A 20,340-nucleotide genomic window follows, 5' to 3' on the forward strand; every position below is an offset into this window, starting at 1 on the left:
TCTCAACTGATATTCAATTGGATTTTAGAGAAAATTGAGTCCTGTGGCGCTTCAATGGACTATCCTCTTGCTATATATGGTGGTAGTTATTGTTTATGTTGATGAAGATCCATATGTAAGATCTTGCTTGGCTTTGCCGATGAGAACTTCTATTACCTGTACATGTGCTACAAATAAAACAAAACAGGTAAACATTTTCTGTCCATCTATAGTTTACTTGATTCTAAATTATGAGCCTGCTTGTAATAAACAGTTAACTGTAGCTAAGCTTGCAATTTGTTTTTGCGGCAAGAGACTTTCATATTTTGTAAGTTTACATATTCTTTAATACAATATCGTTCGAAAAGGACAAGCTAACTGATAATGAAACTAAAAGTGTGGAGCGAATCAAGAAACGTCAAAGTAGTCTGGAACAGTCCCTGTGGCAGTGTTTGAAATAACAGGAATATTTGTGAATACGTTTAACAGCTGCAGCTCGGGCAGACACTTCTGGCAACCACACAGGAAGTCCAGCGCTGGACATCGACGGACACATAGAAGGCGAGCACTGGCAGAGGAGATCAGAGACGCTCAATGAAAAACTGACAACAGTACCAACATGTGTCGCTAGGTCGTGCTTTGTACAAGTTCAGGAGTTAGGGTTCGGCGCCGAGAATACGAGAATAGAGTTCAGAAATTGATAATGTATACAAAACAGTACAATGACCACCGACCAATATATTATTGTACATTGTATAACTGTTGGTTATCGCGACCGATATTACTAACATAGCATAAAGGGTCTAAGATATTGGAAAACAATTTTGGATGTATTTACGTATGTAACGAATATGAATGAAACTCATTATACACATCCAGCACACAATGTATACGTTATCTTTGGTGTATATAGCACTGCAAACAATTACATACTTTTGAACAGCATATCACACCAGGAGCCTTCCTATTTTCTTTACAATAGATAGAAAAAGTATAAGTCATGAGAAGACTATCATACAGTTTACGATACTTGTTCAATACCATTTAAATACATTTTGTTTACGATAACACACTGCGCCACGTTTTACGGCCAGCTACAACATCAAGTCTTTCTTAAGTTTCTACCAATATTGTATATCTTGCCTATACGATAGCACGCTAACATTCATCCCTAAGTCTAACTCTTGTACAGCAACATTGTATCAAACTACAAAGTTAACGGTGTGCGACCAAGTGGCAGTGGTTCTGTGGGTTGAGTACTCGATGCTATACATTCTAACCCGCTACTACATCAACAGATGCAAAATCTTGATGATAAACATCGGGCAGCTAACCTTTATTTACAATATAAAGATACATGTACCCCAGCTATTTGCTTCAAAACACACACACACACGATTCAACGTTCTATGTTCACTATTTCACAGCAGGCATCTTACATAGTTACAGACACTGTAGTTCATTTCAAACGTTGAAATATCAGCAAACTCATCAGAAACATATATCTATCAAAATAATCTGCCACAAGCGCTTTTACAACGTGGTGTGTGCTACATATACATAACGTTACATGTATATAAGTACGAGTATAGGACTATACGACTTTTTGGTATCACAGTTCAAGCGCTTTGTTTATCTTACCTTCTCTGTTCAACAATCTATGGTAATAACAGCGAAGTTTAAAACATAATGTGCTACTCATTCTCTCGCAGTCATTTGTACAAGAGGCAGGTACTGCCCTGAAGTCGCTTAAGAACTGTAGGACTTGTGGGAAGTTCCATAGTGAATTTCCAGCTTATAATAGCATAGCCGAATTATCTTCTTTTTTTTACCTTCGATACGAAGGTCATGTTTTGTGTGAATCTTCGGTCTTGATCAAGTGTTAAGGGCATAGTCGTGGGTTTGAAGTGGTAGAAGATCTTAGCACAATTAAGTGCTGTAGTTTGGGCCCCCCTAGCAGCTTCTTCGGAACTGCAGGGGCTGATTTAGTTTAAGACTGTGGAAGAGAATAACTCATGAAGGGGTTGACTGGTCGGCATGATGTTAGTATGTAGATAGTGGTGATTATCATAATCAAACCCTCATTATGCAAACGACGATTTAATCTGCATAATCAATGACGAGGTTTCAAAAAGGTTAACAATATTTGTCGAAGATCTGAGGTCGTGGGACATACTTCTGTGTCCCGGCTACGAACAATTTCATGAAAATTCGTCATGAAATGTCTCTCGTAGTCCCCTCGAGGTATTAACCTATACACACAATAAACGAATCCATAACAACTTCAGGTATCTGACAACGCAACGATACTTCTGTTCGTGATGACCCGGAACACTATCAGATGATGAAGTACTGTTAGGTGGGTTCTGATCCCTCGGCGTTGAATCTTTAAATAGACAGCCAATGACGAAGCTGTTGAACGACAGAATCACGTTACAGACATTGAAAAAAGGTATAACGTCTTTGGCCGAACTAGATGGAAAACTAAGCGTGCGCTGATGGCAGCAGTATGGAAAATGGCTTTGTCATGCTACACGTGGGTTGGATTATTTTGTTAACAAGCAGCGGAAAGTGTCAGGCCATATGTGGTCTGAACTTGAACTACTGTCACAGAATGTTATGATTTACAAGTTCAAATGAGACAAGTTAAGTTGTCTGCCATCTAGCGTGCGTATTTTTCTCACCTGGAAACGTTTGACCTCTCCCTTGTCTCTGATCTCTTCGTGTTCGAATGCTGGTGTTATGGCGTAAGCTATGCGCTGTTGGAGAGATAAAACAGTGTGTTTAGGCTACATCTAAAATATCTCCTTACATGTAACGTAAAGTGTGTCAAAAGTGAACTTCTGAAGAAGCTAGCCATACTTCAAAGTGCAATATCTGTCCTCTGCACCGCAGTACTTGGAATACAGCATTGCCGCCAACGTACCACAGGGCAGCGACCCGCTTAGGCCTACGTCACAATTCCCAACCGGGGCCCGGCCGAGCAGCAAAAAGTGTGATATAAAAGACACCAAACTACACAAGACGTAAAGAGAATAGTCGTGGGCATTATTTGCGTATATTTTTACGCATACTTTCTATTTCTCGTTAACACAAACAGCCCGGCCGAGCCCTGGTGTGGCATACAGTCAAACCTGCCCAAGACGACCATCCGGGGGACCGGAAAAAAACGGTCGATTTGGACAGGTGGTCGCTGAGAAGAGTATCGACTCAAAACATGCCCGATGCAAAGTATAAATGGTTTCCGTTGCGTTTAATGGCAAATAGCAAGCACACTGCACGCACGCAAAGAAACGAGGTCTTTAATGTCAAATACAACACGCACACTGTAAATTGAGAATTTGACCCCAAGGTTTTATCGAGCTTTTATACGATACAGTGTTTTAAAGCATTTGTACACTAACGTTTTAGACAGTAAGGGAACTTTGATGCTGTCAGTTACCATACAAGCCTTTATGCGTCGCTGTGTTCTTGATCGAGGTATCTGAAATAACTACGGTGCACCTTTCGAATTCGATGCCCGGTACGTCCCGATAGCATGGGTGAATGTACAGTACAGTTGGACAAAAGCACTCACACAGATCTTTCTTTAAAAAAGTATGGGGCTATATACGTTTCAGCATTCGTTCACTTTATAATGATACAGATTTTTAAAAAATAATAATAACATCGCAATTGCAGTCAAAATCCGACGCAAACTGGCCGATTTCGGCACAAAATTGCGCTAGTAATCATCAAAAATCGATGAAAACCTCAATTTTGAAAATGATGCGGTCGTTATGGGTCCCAATTTGGGCCGGTCGCGGTCGCGTTGGCCAGGTGGTCGTTGAGAAAAGGTCGCTTAATGCTTACGTCAATGGGAAATGAAATCGGGACCGAGAAAAAGCGGTCGAAATGGCCAGGTGGTCGCTGAGAAGAGGTGGTCGCTCGGGCAGGTTTGACTGTATAACGTTAGCCTCATGGGAGCTTCCGACAGTGGACATGTTAAAAGACCAAACGACTGAAATGTGTCCTGTAATTTTTTTTTCTCTTGTTGCAAGTTGTATTTAAAGGTTACTTTTACGGACCTTGGTTCATTTTTTCTGGTTCTGTTTTAAATATAGTGCTTCTTAAGAAAAGTATGATGAGACCTTGGAGTCTTCTGATTGGTCGACGTTGTCTGGCTATATGAATGAACTTTATTGCGCGACATTTGTACATGGTACAATTGTAAGGCAACAGTAATAAGTCAGTTAATACAATGATGCTCGTCTAAGGTCTATAACTACATATATGATAATGATTTATAATGTGGTCTATCTTGAAGTGTTGCTGTTGCTCACCTCTCGGAAAGGTCCTTGTAACTTGAGGAGTTTGAAGATGGCGTATCCCGGGATGAAGACCATGGAGGAGGCGCTGAGACACCAGGCCAGCCCCACCCCCCAGGGCGGGTACACGTACGTCTCGTACGCCAGGGGCCTGTACTGCACAATGCTGAAGATCGTGATGAACTGCACACAGGCGAAGAATTAAAGTTTAAGTGTTCTGACATATTTGATATAGATCGTGTTTTAGTATAAGGACACAACAAGCAAATCTTATGCATGACGAAGAACGAAGAAACACTAGCTAGCCCGTGTTAGTGCATCTGTTTATTCCCTTGCAATTAGCCCTCGGGCACGAGTTTGCAAATGGATAATCATAACTGACTAAACATAAATCTAACCTTGATACATGTATATACAGGCAGTAACCAATTCAAGTTACTTCTCACCAGTTGACTATGTCTGTAATGTCATTTTGTGTTAAAAACTTGTTTTATGGTGAGCAATTTTAACCCATGAATGTGCAATTCTAAAGTATGTAATTACCAGCAAGAAGAGCGGACTAACGAACTTCCAACAGAAGCGCCACCACAGGCCGGGGGTGAAGTGCAGCATCTCCTCCACGTCCTGCTTGAACTGTCTCATACCTGAGGTAAGGCATAGTTAAGTAGGTGCCAATGTAGATGGCACTTGCACAGCACTTACTTAATGAAACATGTAACGCTACGATTTCTGTCAAGTTTTGATTTTTGGAGAACTGAACTCTAAATTATATGAATTCATTAGCACACCCTCATGGCATTAACAGTCACACTGAGTGGCTTAACAGACGACAGTATTGTTCAAGCTCTGGTAAAGACCCCGGGCGTATGGAGGTGGTGGTGGGGTAAGGGTAACTGATGTCGGCTTACCGTAGAGCCAGGACACGCCTATAGCCTCAAACAGCACCGCAAACAGGATGGACGTTCCTGCAGCGTACTGGTCCAGCATGTGGAACATGTACATGCCGCCCTAAGTTGGAACATAGATACTATATCGTTACCGTCTTAACTATGATTCCACAAGGATGGAGTCTTGCCGCCATGTGAAGGTTTTAACTCCAGTGAGAATTACTGAATCAAAATCTCTGATCATCAATTGTTACGTAAGCACGTAATACAATGTACTAGTAGTGCATAACGTTACATGTCATTAATTCGTACCTGACTGACGTTGATGAGTGCCAGAGAGAACTCCACGAACAGAATGACGCCCGTGAACAGTTCCCGCTTTCTGGTAAGGATGGGGAACTCGTCACTCAAACCCGTCAGGATCGCTTCTGTCCCGCCCATCTGCAAGGTGCAACAGTATCGTAAGGTAAATCAACTCTTTCCCTAAACGCTTCTCGTTCGTTGCAGAATACAGCCATGAATATGACAAACGAGCCAAACTATACTTTCAGTTGTCAAAGTATCCTATTACACCACTTCCACGTTACATTACACGCTGCCACTCTGCAATATTCACATGCATGGCTACGGACGCACACCATGGCAAACAAACAAACACAAAATACCTTCTTTTTCAAGCAGGCAATAACACAAAGGCATGTTGAAAACCATGTTACCGAGCTGTCTATTCCCAGTGTGATGAGCATGAGGAAAAATATGATGGCCCAAGCTGTGGAACCCGGCAAGGTCGCAATGGCTTCTGGGTAGACCACAAACACCAATCCCGGTCCTGGAGTGGATGGGAGGGAGGCATGATCTGAGATTTGCAATATTACGTACACAAGTCTGACTCCTCCAAGTTCACTATGCACCATTACTGGAGCCTACCTACCTACCTACCCTCTTACCTACCTAGTCCCTTGACCTCCATGTCGTTGGGGGACATTGAAGGTAGCCATGAAGATAGAGAGCTGTCTCCTGGCTCGTCTTTCCCTTGCCATGGTTAACTACTTAACTGGGAGAAAACTTTGTAAAGCGAACAAAGAAGTTTTTTAAAGCTATCACTTTTTAATTTTTTATAGAATATGTTCCAGACGGTTGTCATGAGTGCATGTACAGCAAGTGCTGAAGGGAGTAGGCTTTGAAAAGGTCTTGCAACATTTATCGCGACATGCCCTTTAAATGACCACATCACTCCTCACCTTGGAAAATGCTCTGATTTATAAACACACTTACATGTACGTTGAAGCTATAGGCGACGAAAACATATCACTCTACATAGCATGTTCATGGACTGCTACACACACTTAGAAGTTATGTCCAGAACTCAGCTCGTCTTTCGTCTTTAAGCACTTAAGGCAGGTGCAAAGAGTTTGTTTATACCAGTGCGACTTAAGCCTAGTCAGCCACCCGTATTGTAGACAAAACACGCTTGTTCTTGCAGGACCTATGTTGTCTTACGTTGGATTGCACAGAAGTGGAATGGTAAGCTAAGAACTTGTTAACATGACGAAGCAATACGCTTGATGACATCGTCTTTTCTAGTCCAAACATTAGCCATATAACGCTAGCCATGTCCTGGTTCGAAAGCCTATACCTCCTATGTGAGTAAATATTCATGTCCATGTAAACACCACGTTATCTCGTGTTTTTGTCGGGTTTATCTCTTAGAGTATCTGCCATGGGTGACCGACTTCTGGTCAGCATCAACAACTTTGTGGTTTCCTGTATAAACTTAGAGTCATTCTGTCATTCTTGTGCGGTCAAAACTTGATTAAGACGCAGTGGTTTTTTCCTGTACATGGTTTGACTCTTCATTTATTGAGCAAAGGAGCTGGCCATGGCATGGTTGTTTCATATATGAATTGTGCTCTTTGGTATATTGACACTTTGAATTCAAGCGTTAAAACATGGTTATATTAACTTTATACAACACTGTATTCCATCCAATGCCCCAGGCTGAACAGACCCTTTCGAAAACGTATTGACATGAACTTTCTTTCATAACTAGATACATAACATGACCACTATAGTGTATAACACCACCATTTTGTAGTTAGCGTTGTGTGGTCTGCCATCAAACGTGACCACAGCTAACTCACCTTCGGTTGCGACTTTGTCAATGGGCACGCCCCGTTTCTGCGACATGTACCCCAGCACAGAAAAGATGGCGAACCCGGAGAAGAAGCTGGTCATACAGTTCACAGAACTGGTCACGAGGGCGTCTCTGTTCAACGACAAAATACAATATCATATATACATATATAAATAAATACAATATCTATAAATATAGATATCATGTTCCTTCCTTGTTAAGTATACAATTATGTACCACGCTGTTTGCAATTAGCCTTCGGGCATGAGATTGCAATAAAGATTATTATTATTAATCAGTACCGATGTTAGTTTAAACCTGAAAAAATCAAATCTCATAATCATGTTACTTAATGTACACCCAAATTAAACAACATGTCTATCAAACGCACCGGTGAAATGCCTGACAGTTATTTTTGTGACATGAATATTCCTGACCGCACGCCTGAACTATCACGTACCTGTAACAGTTGTTGTGAAATTTGTTGTAACTGGATAGCGCGATCAGCACACCAAAACCCGCACCGAGCGAGTAGAAAATTTGTTGTGCAGCGTCTATCCATACCTGAAATGTGAACGAAGATAAGAAGATTGTACCTTTCTAAAACAGTTTAGATTAACTTCGTGGTTACTGTATGCTATGGTCACATTTTCAATCCGGCCGGCAGCTTTCGGGAACGAAAACTATAACATATAAGACAGCAGAACAAAGAATGTAAAAAAAGAATAGTCATGAGCATAATTTGTGTACATATTTCTTGATAAACACTTTTTTTTCGTTTCCGCAAACATCCCCGGGCCGGGCCGGACCGGACCGGGCCGGGCCTGGACATGCGACTGTACGTAGCATTAATGGGTATCACACTGCTCCTTGCAATTGACTGCTCTTTGTTTCTGTATTTTTCTATCCTCCCCCTTCCCCCGCCTGGTTCCCCCACCCGTACCTGTGAATCCATGAGCCTGTCGAAGTTTGGAGTCAGGTAGTATTTAATCCCCTCCGAGGCGCCAGGCAGAGTAGCTCCGCGGATCAACAGGATCGTCAGGACGATGTAGGGCATGGTGGCTGTCACCCACACTACCTGGTATCGGGAGATACAAAACAGAAATGACAAGCTACTGGTATCTGTCACCAAAACGCAAGACCATAGCATGTCCAGGTCAAACGATACAAAATATAGAAGTTCTGCTGCAGTACCAAGGTCACACACCAAGGGGTCCGAAGTTGAAATTTAAAAAAAAAATAAAATACCTAGTAGTTACTTTTCATCATGGAGGTATCAGTTCTTCACACACCAAGGGGTCCGAAGTTGACCTACCCACATACCAAATGTCATTACAATCTATCCAGAGGTTCAAAAGTTATGCTGACCTCAAATATCCGGAAACAAACAGACAGACACACAAACACAAAGACACACTAGAAACAAAATTAAAATACCTAGTAGATACTTTTCATCATAGAGGTATCAGTTCTTCCGTTTTCCGTTTCAGAACACAACATGCAGCAGGGAGTATGCAGATACTTTAAATTTTGGTTCACTACAAAACTACCTCATTTATCGTATCCAAAGACGTATAGAACCTACCAAGTTCATACTTTGACCTCTCACCTTTCCAGACGACCTGACACCCTTCCACAGGCTGAGGTACAGCAGCAGGAATACTCCCAGCATACACAGCGCCAGCTTCCATTGCAGATCCCCGAAGTCGCCGATACCTTCACTTTTGTAGAGCTGTAACACCTCGCGTCTAGAGTGAAAATCAATGCATGACTACAGGAATACAGACAATATAACACACAATCACATGTTTATCTGGAAATGTACTGCTGATACTCAGTTACACCTTTATTTTCTTTCAGACAGACAAGGACAATGTGGCACTGCGCTCAAGTTAGTTAACTAAGGACATAAAGAAGATAAAAGTAGTATAGCCTCCTAGGCTTTTTATTTTGTACGGACAGTCCCCATTCTTTCATCGCCGAAATTAAACAAGAGTTTTTATTTTCTTTCAGCCAGACAAGGACAATGTGGCACTGCGCTCAAGTTAGTTAACTAAGGACATAAAGAAGATAAAAGTAGTATAGCCTCCTAGGCTTTTTATTTTGTACGGACAGTCCCCATTCTTTCATCGCCGAAATTAAACAAGAGTTTTTATGGAATAATCAGTACATTTTACTAGAAAGAAAATCTGTTTTTTGGAAGGAAATGTATATATGTGGCATACGGACGATACAAGACATTATAGATGACGGGGGAAATATTCTAACTCCAAAAGCTATTACGAGGGAATTCGGATTTGAATTCAATGTGTCCGACATCCTAAGATATTATGGTCTCTGCTCCTCAATTCCCCCCGGATGGAAAAGGACGTTAACAGACCCCATTAATAGAAAACCCGATTTCGATCGTCACGCAGCTACAAATGCAAACAATTATATCAGCTCTTCGTAGATAAAATAGTGCAACCACCTTCCAAGCAAGATGAAATTACTCGATGTTTACAGGATGAAGAGGACATAAAAAAGTCTATATGTTACCTTATATATGCTCACAAGAAACCAAAATGCAGTATTTTCAGTACAGAATTATACACAGGTTCTTGACCACCAATGCATACTTGAAAAAGATAAAAATTAAAGACTCTGACCAATGCCCATATTGCGAAGAAAAGCAGACAATTGTTCATTTATTCGCGGAATGCCACACCGTCAAAACATTCTGGAAAGATTTCACTGACTGGTGGAAAAAAGAATACCAGCATCCCGTAGGTCTCACCAACAATGAGATTATTTATGGTCACTTGTCCCACCTTGAAAACAATAAAACTTTGAACAGGTGTATCCTACAGGCCAAATATTACCTTTTCTGCACCGCCATTAGCAATGCTTACCCCATGTTCCATGCCGTAAAACATAGACTACTAGAGTATGCTTAAGGTAGTGTTAATGGTTTGAAAGTGATGTAAGTGTCTAGGAATTCGAGAGCCAATTGTAAAGTTTCATTATTATGTATCTGTTATAGTCGAAGATGCAGTCATGAAGCTGTAACGAATACATGTAATTGTAAATGTAACAACGTCCAGGATTTCGAGAACCAATTGTTAAATTTCTTAGTTATGTATCTGCCGTAGTCGGAGATGTAGTTATTAAGCTATACATGTAAATGTGTCACAATGTGTGTAATTGTTATGATTTTTCAACAAAGGTTAAAAAAATTCTTTCATCGCCTTTTTACCTCCCCAACCGAAGTCAGGTACCCATTTTTGCACCTGGATGGAGTGAGGAAAGTCATGTCGGCTAAGTGAAGTTCCAAAAGAGCGCAAGATCGATAGCATGACAGATTTCAAAATTAAAACCTCTGCGTCCTTGTTTAAATACACAACAGCTTAATACGTTACATGACCCCGTGCACCCCACATTTGCCAAGTGTAGTAATAATGAATGAATGAAGACCTTAATTGCACATTTTTGCCCCACTGCTGGGAAATGAAACCTTGTGTTTACGTACTCGTAGTACTGTGCAGCCGGTGAAATCCCGCGCCGCGTCTCGTTGACCGTGGCGTTGAAGCCGTCCGTGCCGTTGACGAAGTCGTCGGTGAGCTGGTCGATGCAGTCGGGCGTGTTCCACTCATTGTCGCACGACGTCCAGGGCAGTTTGGTCGTGAAGCTGGCGAACAGGTAGAAGAACGACCAGGTGATGATGACGTTGTAGTACAGGTCGACGAAGAAGGCGATGATGATGACGGCGTACCCGACACCTGCGGGCACAAACGACATGTCTGAACTTATGGCTGGTACACATATGGATATATCAATAGGATAACCGTCTTAATTTTCAACACTGGTTGGGAGTGGTGGTCGGGAAGCAACAACGGTTGTGTGACAAGGGAACCAACTGGTCGTCGTTATCCTGTCCCTTTCCACCATATAGGAGACGAAGTACTAACTTATGACAATTCCTTTTTTGATTTGCATTTGGACAGACACAGGGATATCTGTAGGTTCTATGCAAATTCACGTTTATGCAAAAAGCTAAGAAGTGTTATATGCAATGGGATTTAGGACAGAACACCGGATCGAACTAAATTGTGAGCAATGTGATGTGAACCGGTGTTTTTCTTTTCACAACAGGTGAGCAAAGAGAATGTTTTCGTGTTATTGTGTTCGCACCATGCACTAAGCTAATAATTTAGGACGTGTATGTATAAGTACAGCAGTAAGTATCTACTTTACGAGCAACACATTTGCACCCCTAAAAACGCTCCAAACGACAAAACTACAGACCGGAGAGCGGATGATGACCAGATGACCGTACCTTTCAGTATGGGACAGACGTGTTCCCAGACGCTGATGGCTCCTGTTCTGTTGAACTGCCCAAGAATCAGCTCCATGTAGAACAGCGGCAACCCACCAATCAGGAAGAACGTCAGATAAGGAATCAGGAATGCGCCTGAAATAAACACATTGACTTATCGAGTGTCGTCGTACAAGTTATCGAGGAAGACGACTGAAATCGTACCAAAACTACCCTGCTATGGTACATGCGACTGAGATTCGAGTGCAAGAATAATGAGAGTTTTTTCAAGCATTTTCATACTCAAAGATTTCTGTGATTTCTCATGAGCCATGATAAAATGCATGACTACTAGTATTTGATAACATCTACGCTTTGCATACTGTACAGATATAGATTCTTTTAGATCATCTGTCTGTAGGTTGTACACATATGTACTGCCGTCAAAAAGGACACTATCATTTCGACAAGGCACATTTCTATTCACTGGTTTCACAAACTTATTCCATATGTACAGTATTTCACGACATTGTTTGCTTCTATTTACACTTTGCAGCCTATCGACAGATATCAAAATTATGTTCTCTAACTTGAAAATAAAACGCACAAGGATAATATTACAATGATAATGCCATGATCTCCATCGATCTTTAAGGATGATGATAATGTCTTGTGAAATAAGGGTCATCTTCTACTCATCCATGTGTTTCTACGAAATTACAGTGGTTGTGATATGGCTGATCATATCAAAAGTGTCTTTGTAAGAATCAGTCAAAGGAAGAATGAGTATTCCTCACCTCCGCCGTTCTTGTAGCACAGGTACGGGAACCTCCACACGTTCGCCAAGTCCACTGCGAAGCCGATCACAGACAGGAGAAAGTCCGTTTTCTTGTCCCACGTCCCCCTGGCCTTGTCTCCGGCGGGATCGACCGACACCACTCCCGTCTCCGCGTCCAACCTCTCCTCGCTATCCGCCGGCGCCGTGCTTACCGTGTACCCGCCGGTCGAGCTGGCCACGACCACCGACGACTTCTGGCGGAACCTCGCCGGACCTTCCTCCGAACGGATGGTCTGCAGCTCCATGTTTTTCACCACAATTAGCTGGAGGGACAGGCCTCCCACAGATTGGACAAGTGCCTTACCTAGCCCGGAACATCTGCAAAACAAAACGATAGCTTTGTTGGAGATCGCTCAACTCACAGCTTGATGAAGTCATGTGTTCCCAGCACTGGGAGGGTTGTCAAAAGTCTCACCGGGCGGCAAACTACACTGATATTTATACAAGGCAGTCCCAGTTGCGTCGGGGTAGTCCTGAGAGAGGTACTCCGCACAAACAATGTCTTACTACGTTACAGACACTACTCTTGTAAACGGTTCACACGCCACTAGTGTCAACAATGTTGACAACATCTCAAGATCTTAATACAAAGTGCCGGCGGTCGCTCAAAGAAAGGATGTAGTAGATCTAGAAGATCACTTGTTGGCCATCGTCATGCTGGTTGCTTGTTCGATTCACTAAATTCAACTCTTTCAGGGCTTTTCTACCTGTTGTACATCCCATACTCCCGTAGTAGTTTACATAAAGCCGTTTAAAAAGATTTTTAACGAATCCAAAACTAAACAGGATTTCACGGTCATACAATTACAAGCCGAGTGCATACATTGCTCAAAAGCTCAACTTATTCTCAGTGCGGTTGAAGATCTCATCTTGGACAAACGCCTACCTGTGTCCACAAGAACCACCCACGAAATCACCCTTCCTGGTCCTGATCCAAAACCTCAGATGAATGATTATAAATATTTCCTACATCAAACACCTGTTTTATTGCAGGACCATGCAGTGAACTTTGAACGTGAAGGTTAGATCAGCCACCCCCATGCAGCGACCTGTCATCAGCTAACGATATGATTGGTCACGACGGACCGCGTAACTGTCGACACCTTCCAAAACTTTCGACGGGATGTCAAGGGTCACCAATCTCTGGTACACAGACGAACCCGGGTCAAATCTTGTCAATCACTCTATTAAAGCGAGCCATTTATGTGCCCAAAGTATCTCAGTTTAGATGATTATTATTTGTTGGGTAGCCCTGGCTGTATATCACTTTGTACTGCAGGATAAATCAAATCTAATCTTGTTTTAAAACTAACGTCATGCATCTATCATACAGATTAACACCAACGATTCATCTCATCAAAGAACCCAGGATAGGGAGCATGATATGTTGGCACTTTATGTTGTACACAATAGACATGTACCGAAGAAGTATACCAACATATTATAGCTGATGAGTGTCTTCGTCCTTTCATGTCTCTCTCCTTTTTGTGTGAGGAGGAAGAGACTAGGTCCGGACACCAGACTACCGAAAAGTCCGGTTCTAAAATTCGAAAGATGTCCGGCAGTGCTGCCACCAGCGAGTAGAAGTAGAAACTACTTCGTTGTTATTTATAAGTTTATAAACTGTTCTTTGTAGCAATACGTCTTTAGATTGTTTTCCATATACTTGAATTATTCTGCAACATTAAGCTGCCTGACTTATTCCTTGTCCTGGCCTGCCTCATGGTGACCTCCCATGTATGAAGAGGAGTACTATATAGTTGGACTCACTACTTTAACCACCCTTTTAGAGATGACCTTGCCGACTGCAGGCCTTGACCCCGCCGTAGGTGACCACACATTTGACGGGGCAGCGAGAGGTGCTTTCCTCGCACCTGGTTTATCTTGTAACATAATCTAAGACACCCGCTGGTCCTGTCGACATTTCTTCGTGTCAAAAATGATGGATGACCTCTAGGGAGGGAGCAAAAATTTACAAACACGTCCTACCCTGACGTCAGTAATCGTCTGTTTTTAGCCGTGGCGAGGGTCATCTGAGGAAACGTTTAGCGCCCAAGGATCTTGAAAGGAGCATCTGGCGAAAGTTCAAATGACCCGCGTTTCTTTGGGCACCCGAAATACTGTTTAGTCCGCTCTCAATCTTCAACACCGCCATTTCAAACATCGAGGAAAAGAGGCATTATAGCAACTCATCGCATATTTTCTCTATTTCTATTTGAAAGTACATTCCGTATTGCCATGACCAACCCACCGCTCTCATTGTCGTAACTTCGAGGTATGAAGTATAGTAGTCAAAAATGGGAAAAGAAAAACAAACAAACATTATCTTACTTTTGATGTTTGATATCTGAAGAGCCATTGAGGAAGGAGCAATATACTCGTCTACTCGTCAACTATATGATTTAGCCCATCATGATTTCTTTTGCTGTTTTGTTTCTGCTGTGCTTAGCACTCAGCTTTGGGAGATCTTGGGAAAGATTATGGGAGCCAATAGCATACACCACTGCCAGACTTGCTCCCTGTTTTATTGATAGCACAAAGTTGTGTGGCGTCAGGGCTAAGGAATTGGGATGGGCGCCACCATCACCAAGTTGGTGACTCTTTACAAATCACCCGGACTCCAGGAAGAATGGTAACATATTAGTCCCTAATGGAGATCTGTATCAAACCAAACCAAACCAAACCAACCAAACTATATGCACCAAAGCGTGCGCATGTCGCATTTGGACCATCCTGCTACCATAAGGAAAGTTTTTCTTAGCTCACTGCTTTAGTACATGCCAGCCACGTGTAACCTTCGTACTCAGAGACCGCAAGGTTACGTCTTCTACCCCTGTCCAATCTTTATAAACGTGTCCTGATGATAAGACACATCTTCACTGACAGTTTATCACAGATGGGCAGTCCGTCTTTGATCTGTCCTTGCCGTGATGACAGCTCCATCGCCGCCGGCTAACAGATGACCCTTCACGTGGCCTTTGGCCAGATTTACAAAGTTCAGCAACATGTCAGACCAGCGAGGTCGGTAATGGTTGATCTATGGGACTCTTGGCCGGTGATGGTGATGTTACCCAAAGTAAGTTTAGATACATCTATTGGCGGAAAACAAGATAACGAAACGGCAACTTGATGTAATATCTTTATATCAATATTGTTTATCGACTTGAAACAAAGGTAACTTAGATTTATATTAAGGGAGCCTAGATCATCCTTGCCCATTTAGAATGGAAGGATGATAATCATATTCTCAAAGAGTAGCTGGAACACAGATAGGTAAAATATAGCCAGAGTTCAGAGGGTGTCGACTCACTACGAAGGAGTTGTTCTTAGGATTCCAACCAAAATGTGTTATCTTCAACCAAATGGCGCTAGAGCATTTGCAGATGTCAAGACCAGGAATCAGGTTGTCAGACCATTTTCACAAGAACAAAACAAATCAAATACGTCGTCGCTTCTGACCAGCGTTTACAGAGCGGCGTGATATCTATTTTGTCTATACGGTCATGTGCCTCATAAAACTTCACGCCACAATCTCCAAGCAGATCCTACGGTAGCCTAAGATAGTATCTAGAAGAGTGAAAATGTGTTTGGCTACCGGTGACAAACACACTCCAAGCCGGCTTCACTCCTCTGACAGCTTTGACTATCTTAGGCTACCGTAGGATCTGCTTGGATATTATTCACGCCACACCAATAACTGTCCTGCGTGCAGGTCTCGAAGACATCTGCCCTTACATGTACGCATACATCATACAGAAGTCAAGATTCGACAGGGTATCAACCCAACGACAGGATTTCCTCCTATGTCATCAGTCTTTTAACTTCGCCACGTGCGTTCGCGGTATGTGTCCGCCAGAGGTGCCCCCATGGGACTGCAGGGCGCAAACAGAAGAACCGCCGTTTGTCGTGACCTTGGCTTCTCCGCGATGTTTCCAGACCGCCAAGTGACGTGCATGAAATTGCATTGAGGATCATGAACAGTCGCTTAGCGATGTCCGTTGAAATAGGAAATACAGATGTCCTTTTTTTCCTGACAAAATACGACTACCTCCCATTTGGTTCTGAAGGTGCCGCAGGGAGCACTGCGAGGTCATCTACTGAGAAACACAAAAGTCCTACAAGTCTTGGTAATAAAGTCTATCAAAATCGCTGAATATCTTCGCCTTTATGAGGTAGAACGTCGGAGTTAACAGTTACACAACAAATGTCATTTGGTAGTATCTGAATCCACTATATACATATATGCAGCACAAGAAACGTCTGCCGAAACCTAGGGTCAGTGTTTAAAGTGCTTTTCGAGGCACTGCGACCGTTTTCAGGCCTGCCACCTTCTAGTTTACGGAGTCACAAGTTTACAGGGGTGGCAATTCTTAGCTTCACCTGTGCGGCTGGCAGCATTTCATGCACTTTAGATGTTCGGAAGTTCATGCTGTGGTTTTGTTTTCTGAATAACACACATAAGTTACAGTTAGGGGTTCCCATGTCGTCCACCATGCCATGAGACAGCCAGTTTGGCCCAGCAAGCTCTGTCTACTGGACGTTCCGACTTAAGTGTCGGCGTTATTATCATGTGACTGTACGTCTACAGTTGTCTCAACCGCAAACTGGGAGCCGTCAAGAAAGTTCAATATTTTTCCATACCGCGAATTTTAATCGCCGCCAACTGAAACAAAAAGTCATTTACAGTACCGTAAAAGGTGAAATGTTCGCGATAGTTGTCTCAAAGTTGTATTGTCGTCACAACAAAAAAACTGTCTAAAATAGGCTGTCGGTCGTAGCTAGTAGCGTGTTTTACGGAAAACGTTCAGAGTTCACAAAGACTAACAAAAAAGACAGTTTACTTACCCTTGCTGGACTGAAAGAACTAGGTTCGTCTGAGACCTATCCAACAGAATCTACCAAATAAAGACGTCTGTTGAGCTGAGAACATTTTTGTCACACCTGGATTTTCGATTCCGAACGTTCCAATCACAATCAGTGACCTACGCTAGATTCTGCGCTGTGGAATTTGCACGAAAGGACGTTATTGAACATCACCCAAATAGTCCAAATTTTTGGTTGTCAGACACTTGAGTTGGCCCTTGAAATGTAAGAAATGTGCTTTTAAGAACTGAAATGTGGTTTACAACAAAGTGACAAAACGAATGGCATTGACCCCCACTGTAAACATGAGTCTGCTTTCGAGATTTTCTCTTCACTTGATACAGGTCATTGCCAACTTGCCGAAGGACGCCGAAAAGGCGGTCTGGCTATTTCTCCTAAAGATTTCAATGTCGTTCCACAATAACAGCTGTTACGGATGTGTGAAGCTAAAACAATGAGCATTTCATTTTAAGAAATTTCAAAGATTTCGTGCCAAAATTATTTAAGTAACTATTGAAGAAGAAACAATTCATATGGTATACATTTTCTACTAATTCCCCTGCCCTGGTGAGAGTGACACACATGGTTGAAATCTTTAGCAGGAAAAAAGGAGCACCTCGCCAAAGAGGCTATCTGTCAATAGTGTCATTATAACATGACGCAGCGTCCCCTTGCAATTTTGACAGGCATTACACATCCTCCTACAAGAAGGACGCTTTTCCTGGATCACAGTGTACGGGACTGGTCTGAGCTTGTGTATAAACCCGTTATGTCTAACACCCCACAGAATATCGTTATCTTCAACGACAATCTACATAACAAAGTAATTTTTGTTAGCTTTGATACTAACAAAATCCAAGTCCAACAAATGCTTTGGTTAAAAATCCTCCTATGTGACGTTAAGAAGCAGCTATTTGTATCGCTGTCCATTCTCTCGCTCAAGTTGGCTACATGTTACGTCACGGTCCTGACTACGTGCATAATCCCAATGTCGCCAGGAAGTGATTACGCAAGGGTATAATTTTCGTGTTTGATCAGAGCTAGTTCATTACCATGGTCCTTGCGACCTTATTAGATATATGGGCGGGAAACACTCAAGCATACGAAATGATTGCAATTCACGAAAGACGTTTAGAGCTTAATTGGGGGAATTCCAAGTTTGTTTGACTTAAATGTCGACATGTCAGTCCCTTTGTCTTGTTGCAAAGTTGGAAGACGTTGTATCACTAATAAGTGAAAGTCACAAGATATAGCGAAGAAACGTTGGTCTACTAAATGTACTTTCTATAGGGTCACCCTAACGATACTGCAGGAGTCAGTAAATGAGCGTCAACATGGCATCGTCATATATGTTTCCCTGTCCTTGGTGCTGAACTATGCCCCCATCCCTGTTGTCAACCTACGTTTCCCGTCCTTGATGGTAACAGTAGATTATGTTAACAACCAATTATAAGCCACTGCACTGTAAACCACTTAAAAGATCAATATTTTTGGTAACCTTCTAAACAATGTGATTGATATGAACGTTGTATGGCATATTGGAGCTTAAACTCACTCCGATATGTTTAGGGGTATCAAAAGATTGAATCACACCTTTATTAAGATAAAGGGGTGGGTCAATAAAATCTCTAAAGACATGTCTCTCGTCGTTATCACTGATTTATGTTTCCCTGTCCTTGGTGCTGAACTATGTTTCCCTGTCCCTGGTGCTGAACTATGTTTCCCTGTCCTTGGTGCTGAACTATGTTTCCCTGTCCTTGGTGCTGAACTATGTTTCCCTGTCCCTGGTGCTGAACTATGTTTCCCTGTCCTTGGTGCTGAACTATGTTTCCCTATCCTTGGTGCTGAACTATGTTTCCCTGTCCCTGGTGCTGAACTATGTTTCCCTGTCCTTGGTGCTGAACTATGTTTCCCTGTCCTTGGTGCTGAACTATGTTTCCCTATCCTTGGTGCTGAACTATGTTTCCCTATCCTTGGTGCTGAACTATGTTTCCCTGTCCTTGGTGCTGAACTATGTTTCCCTATCCTTGGTGCTGAACTATGCTTCCCTGTCCCTGGTGCTGAACTATGTTTCTTTGTCCTTGGTGCTGAACTATGTTTCCCTATCCTTGGTGCTGAACTATGGTGTTAAATAATGTGTTCCTGAACTATGTTTCTTTGTCCTTGGTGCTGAACTATGTTTCCTGTCCTTGGTACTGAACTATGTTTCCTGTGCTTGGTACTGAACTATGTTTCCTTGTCCTTGGTACTGAGCTATGGTGTTAAATAACGTGTCCCTGAACTATGTTTCCTTGTCCTTGGTACTAAGCTAAGTCACTTCGCCCAATGTTGCTGAACTATGGTGTTGAATAATGTCTTGGTGCTGCATTCTTGGCTCGCTCCTGTGCTTGAGTCTACCCTTTGACATCGGTATCACGCTGATTTCTATTCCAACATTTGGTCATAATCAACATCGACTCAATACGTACATACGTCAATATTTTAGATAGACAAAATAAATGTATAAACAATGATCTTGTGTGAGATTCTTTTTGAAACATTGCGATAGTATGGAATCTCCGACTTCTATATACACAGAATGAAGGCTACTTACTTTTTCAATGACTCTTGAGTCTCCATCTCTTTCTTAGACCCAGGCATTCTTGTCGATGGTCTTCGTCTATTGTGAAGTTTTGATTGTCACTGTCTCCTAGCTTACTTCTGCTAATGTAAGCTACTGAGTCCAAGGAATAAACGTCTTGTTTCTAAGGTTAAGATGGGCCTGAGACGAGTCGCCATGCACCATCCCCCAGTCCGCTGACCAGTGCGACACAACGTGACAATCCAAACTGTGGAGGCCAGGCGACGGCTCCGCTAGCCATAGAAACAGGATTGATCCGTGGGAATTCCTACTAATGATCAGTCATTACGCAATTGTAGCGGTATCCAAGAAGACACTGTCACGGAGCCCCTGTAAGTAGGCCGCTGGTATCTAATAATAACATATCTCTCACCCCAAATCAAATCAATTCCAGTTAGTTTCTGATCATCTCTGCATA

At 42.4% G+C, this 20,340-nt stretch overlaps 2 protein-coding genes across 2 annotated transcripts in view; one reads left to right on the forward strand and one right to left on the reverse strand.

Moving 5' to 3' along the window:
* Window positions 1–924, forward strand: part of LOC118417347 — an 8,517-nt gene extending 7,593 nt beyond the window's left edge. The window contains exon 6 of the mRNA XM_035822897.1: window positions 469–924. Within this exon, the coding sequence (XP_035678790.1) occupies window positions 469–577 (109 nt within the window). The 3' untranslated portion in view covers window positions 578–924. The remainder of the gene's footprint in view (window positions 1–468) is intronic.
* Window positions 861–20,262, reverse strand: LOC118417345 (sodium-dependent noradrenaline transporter-like). Its single transcript, XM_035822893.1, has 15 exons — window positions 19,896–20,262; window positions 12,399–12,757; window positions 11,623–11,757; window positions 10,816–11,065; window positions 8,917–9,055; window positions 8,251–8,385; window positions 7,768–7,871; window positions 7,315–7,439; window positions 5,890–6,002; window positions 5,486–5,614; window positions 5,195–5,294; window positions 4,830–4,930; window positions 4,302–4,469; window positions 2,664–2,738; window positions 861–2,391 (listed from the first exon to the last, which is right to left on the reverse strand). Exons 1-15 carry the CDS (start codon window positions 19,940–19,942, stop codon window positions 2,368–2,370), a joined length of 2,004 nt encoding a protein of 667 aa, XP_035678786.1. The 5' UTR covers window positions 19,943–20,262; the 3' UTR covers window positions 861–2,367.
* Window positions 20,263–20,340: the final 78 nt, after the last annotated feature.

This window comes from Branchiostoma floridae, chromosome 6, assembly GCF_000003815.2.
Source record: "Branchiostoma floridae strain S238N-H82 chromosome 6, Bfl_VNyyK, whole genome shotgun sequence".
Taxonomy (NCBI): Eukaryota; Metazoa; Chordata; class Leptocardii; order Amphioxiformes; family Branchiostomatidae; genus Branchiostoma; species Branchiostoma floridae.